General features: G+C 47.9%; 1 protein-coding gene across 3 annotated transcripts in view; it reads right to left on the reverse strand.

The window, feature by feature from the left end:
* Positions 1 to 1,458: 1,458 nt before the first annotated feature.
* Positions 1,459 to 5,000, reverse strand: part of LOC311310968 (centrosomal protein of 95 kDa-like) — a 16,164-nt gene continuing 12,622 nt past the window's right edge. For all 3 annotated transcript variants that reach the window (XM_084440571.1, XM_084440572.1, XM_084440570.1), the window contains exons 17-21: positions 4,176 to 4,250; positions 3,822 to 3,974; positions 3,185 to 3,331; positions 2,992 to 3,063; positions 1,459 to 2,305 (exon numbers count right to left, since the gene is read on the reverse strand). In XM_084440571.1, the coding sequence (XP_084296697.1) occupies positions 2,129 to 2,305; positions 2,992 to 3,063; positions 3,185 to 3,331; positions 3,822 to 3,974; positions 4,176 to 4,250 (624 nt within the window). In that variant the 3' untranslated portion in view covers positions 1,459 to 2,128. The remainder of the gene's footprint in view (positions 2,306 to 2,991; positions 3,064 to 3,184; positions 3,332 to 3,821; positions 3,975 to 4,175; positions 4,251 to 5,000) is intronic.

The raw sequence follows: 5,000 nt of genomic DNA on the forward strand, positions 1-5,000 counted from the left end.
GTACAGTAGACTATTGTTCCTATGTGTCTCATGAGAAACCTTTGATTTTACCTTGACAGAAAACGGTATAAAATGCATTAAAGACTTTTTTTTTTTTTTTTTTACATACAGATTTAGATTTTCAAGTTATAATCAGCAACTTCCTCCTATTTACCAGATAGTTAATGGACTGATTGACTTTATGTAGATAAACAGTATATACACACACCTTATTGATATGCACACATTAACGCTCATGTCCAGCGCACACATTTTCCTCTCCGCTTCTGCTATCGGCGTCTAACATCGACTTTTTAGTCTTAATGTGGAGATGGTCGTGGAAGTGGAGTGCTTCTGGGTGGAAGAGACACGGAGACAACACCGTGTGACTATTACAGCCTGATGCTGCTTCAGTGGCATGTGTGCTTCACTTGGCTGAAAGCTGCTGGTCCAATAACCGACCAGCGTGACCTCTCACCAGGAGTGACCACCGTCTCCTCTCCACACGTGTATGTATGTTAACGTCTTCTGTGCGTGTGTAAATGAGTTCTGATTAAATTTGCAAAACAAGCCGTCTTAAAAACACATTTTTACAAAAACCCATGTTTTTATTTCCTTGTTTTATTTCCAGTCTTGTTTTTGTATTTATTATTACAGTGTTTTGTGTTCATAGTTTTTTTTTCGCACCATCTGCTCTGTGAGCTTTAACTGACACCTGTAAATAAGAAAAATAAAAAGCGGAATATTAATTAAAAAGAAACTCTTGTACCCTCTTGCAGAACATGAGCAATAAACTATGCTGTTCAGAACTCGCAGCATCACGTTTCATATAACGACTGGTCTCACTGTGTCTTTTGTCGCTGGCTGCGTCCCAGAGATACTCGCCATGGAGAGACCCTGTCCGTGTGCGCTGGCTGCGTCCCAGAGATACTCGCCATGGAGAGACCCTGTCCGTGTGCGCTAGCTGCGTCCCAGAGATACTCGCCATGGAGAGACCCTGTCCGTGTGCGCTAGCTGCGTCCCAGAGATACTCGCCATGGAGAGACCCTGTCCGTGTGCGCTGGCTGCGTCCCAGAGATACTCGCCACGGAGAGTCTCTGTCCGTGTGCGCTGGCTGCGTCCCAGAGATACTCGCCATGGAGAGACCCTGTCCGTGTGCGCTGGCTGCGTCCCAGAGATACTCGCCATGGAGAGACCCTGTCCGTGTGCGCTGGCTGCGTCCCAGAGATACTCGCCATGGAGAGACCCTGTCCGTGTGCTGATATCTACCACATACCTCGCGTTCCATATGTCGCGTTCCCGCGAGGGTTCAACGCCACCTGTGCTCAACACTGAACGGGAACTCGTCAGAGGTGCAGACGGGCCGCACTGCTTTTATTGATCACACAGCAGAACAGTGGTGTTGAGGGTCTGACTAAGGCACATGCAGGGCTGGGAGCAGCCTGGAATCACAGGACGGGACACTTAACCGCTCACATCATAGACTGGACAGAACACACAGGATGCATGTAACATAATCCTCACACACGTGACACCTATGTAATTCAATGTTTTAATTTCAATGTCCTCCTGTAGAGCCAGGCCCTCTGTAATATGAAGACTTATTGATTTAACATTGTGACGTGTTTACAAGGTACAATCAACATGTGGGGCGGTGCTCATCAGCGCCTCCTGGTGTTAAAACCAATCACACCGATGACCGTAAGACATCATTACAGCACACAGTACAATCAAATAAATAACCCACCGACATCGTTAAAAATGGTACGGAAGACAAAGTCCAGCATAAAGAGGTAAAAGGCACCAAAAAGAAAAAATACACAGTGGAATTAAAAACATCATCCCGGTCTGAAATTCACTCAACATTCATTCATTCATTCAATCTCAATAGTGTTGCATCCGATTCTCACTGTGGTCCTATTTTGGCGAGAGGACGAACGAGACACGATCCTAACTGGTCGTCTCTCGCAGCACAAAAATCAAAACAACGACACGCCAATATCACACGGTGATGGAGTCATTCTTTTAAAAAACGTTCTTTTAAATTAAGTATCAAGTATCTAAAACAATGGAATAGAGGTTCAGTTCTCTTTTTTTTTTTCTTTTAGCAGCCGAGGTGAGTGGAGTTAGCGGGTAGCTCAGTGCAGTGTCAGTGCAGACAGCTGGTGTTGTACTGGAAGGACGCCATCTGCACGCGGCCCCGCAGCCTCTCCACCTCCAGGTCGCGGAAGTAGTCCTCGTCGTCGTTCTGGACGATGATCCTCTGCAGCTCGCCGATCTCCCGCTCCATCCTGGAGCGCAGCTCACGCTTCATCTTGTGGAGGGCCTGGGAGGACGGACGGACGGACGGACGGACGGACGGACGGACGGACGGACGGACGGACGGACGGACGGACGGACGGACGGACGGACGGACGGACGGACGGACGGACGGACGGACGGACGGACGGACGGACGGACGGACAGACAGACAGACAGACAGACAGACAGACAGACAGAGATCGACACACACAGAGACAGACAGAGATAGACACACACAGAGACAGACAGAGATAGACACACACAGAGACAGACAGAGATAGACACACACAGAGACAGACAGAGATAGACACACACAGAGACAGACAGAGATAGACACACACAGACAGACAGACAGACAGATAGACACAGACAGACGGACACACAGGCAGACAGACAATGAGAAGGAGCTATAAACCTTTAAAATAATGAGAAGCATCTATAAGCGTTTAAAAGAATGAGCTATAAGTTAAATGTTTAGTAAAATAATGAGGAGCTATAAACGGTTAATAAAATAATGAGAAGCAGCTATAAGCGTTTAAAAGAATGAGCTGTAAGTTAAATGTTTAGTAAAATAATGAGCTATAAACGTTTAATAAAATAATGAGAAGCAGCTATAAGCGTTTAAAAGAGTGAGCTGCAAGTTAAATGTTAAGTAAAAGAATGAGAAGCAGCTATGGACGTCTCCTGGATGTTCAGTCCCCTGGTATTCACCTTCTCCTGGGCCTTCTTCCGCACCTGGATCTCCTGCCTTTCTTGGGCGAGTGTCTCGGCCAGCAACGAAAACTGAAAACATACCGTTTCCAGTTAGAAGAGTCACGTCTGGCTTCCAGCTGAATGAGACCGCTAGCAGTGTTGGTCTAGCGATGTTGGTCTAGCGGTGTTAGTGTGTGCGTGTGTGCGCTACCTGGTCCTTATAGTAGTTTTCCATAGACTGGATCTGGTCTCGGTGGCGTCGCTGGTGCTCCTGGCGTTGTTCCTTGGCGTAGGCCCTCTGCTCCCTCAGACGAGCCTTCTGCAGCTCCAGACCCTCCTCGAACACCTGCCTGAACATCTGGACCGCAGAAGGCCAACGCCGACCGTCATTCAACGTTCACACGACCCCGAGACCGGCGCAGGCTGAAGTTCATACGGCCCCGAAACCAGCGCAGGCCGTCATACAACGTTCACACGACCCCCGAGATCAATCGCACAACCTTCGGCCTGAGTTCCTGCTAGACTTAACGTCCCTGGTGGCTCAGTGGGTTGGGGCGTGTACCATGTAAAGGCTAGTCCTTACTGCAGCGGTGTGGGTTCGAATCCGGCCCACGCACTTGCTACACGTCTCTCTCTCCCTCTCCCTCTCCCTCTCTCTCTCTCTCTCTCACTCTCACCTTTGTAGTCTGTCCTATCCAATAAAGCAGAAATGCCCCAAAAATATATCTTTAAAAAAAGTAAATAAATAAATAAAACACACAAAAAACATAACATCCCTGGAACACAAGGCCTCATACAGCGACTGAAACGTTCCAGGCCGCGGGGGCGACCAGGTGGGCGTGTCTCACCCGCTCCTCCTTGGTGCGTGCCCTCATCATGCGGGCGCGGAGCTGGACGTGGTAGTCGTTGTGGTACTTCCTGGCGCGGGCGATCTGCTGCCGCTGCTCCCTCAGCTGGTTCTGGGCCGACCGCTGCTGCCGGATGCGCTCCTTGAAGTCCCTCTGCGGGGAGGAGGGGAGAGGGACACGTTTAGGGGAGTGGGAGTGTGTGTGTGTGTGAGTGAGAGAGAGTGTATGTGTGTGTGTAAGTGAGAGAGAGAGAGAGAGACTCCCTTCCTCCAGTTCTTTCTCATCAAAGGTGATGGAGAGAGACAGACATGAGGTAGCATAGTACGCACGTGTGTGTGTGTGTGTGTGTCTCACCAGACGTTTGTTGTGCTCATGCTCTTTGTGGATGATCTCCACCAGCAGGTCGTGTCTCTTCTGAGCCTCCTCCATCTGCAGAACAGCCGTAGTCACAAGTCGTGAGCTTCCCCTTTAATCTCCATTACTGGATGACTACATTCCCTTTAACATCGGACTACATTCCCTTTAACATCGGACTACATTCCCTTTAACATCGGACTACATTCCCTTTAACATCGGACTACATTCCCTTTAACATCGGACTACATTCCCTTTAACATCGGACTACATTCCCTTTAACATCGGACTACATTCCCTTTAACATCGGACTACATTCCCTTTAACATCGGACTACATTCCCTTTAACATCGGACTACATTCCCTTTAACATCAGACTACATTCCCTTTAACATCGGACTACATTCCCTTTAACATCGGACTACATTCCCTTTAACATCGGACTACATTCCCTTTAACATCGGACTACATTCCCTTTAACATCGGACTACATTCCCTTTAACATCGGACTACATTCCCTTTAACATCGGACTACATTCCCTTTAACATCGGACTACATTCCCTTTAACATCGGACTACATTCCCTTTAACATCGGACTACATTCCCTTTAACATCAGACTACATTCCCTTTAACATCGGACTACATTCCCTTTAACATCGGACTACATTCCCTTTAACATCAGACTACATTCCCTTTAACATCGGACTACATTCCCTTTAACATCGGACTACATTCCCTTTAACATCGGACTACATTCCCTTTAACATCGGACTACATTCCCTTTAACATCGGACTACATTCCCTTTAACATTGGACTACATTC

The sequence above is a fragment of the Borostomias antarcticus genome (genome assembly GCF_949987555.1).
Source record: "Borostomias antarcticus genome assembly, chromosome: 7".
In the NCBI taxonomy this organism is placed as follows: domain Eukaryota; kingdom Metazoa; phylum Chordata; class Actinopteri; order Stomiiformes; family Stomiidae; genus Borostomias; species Borostomias antarcticus.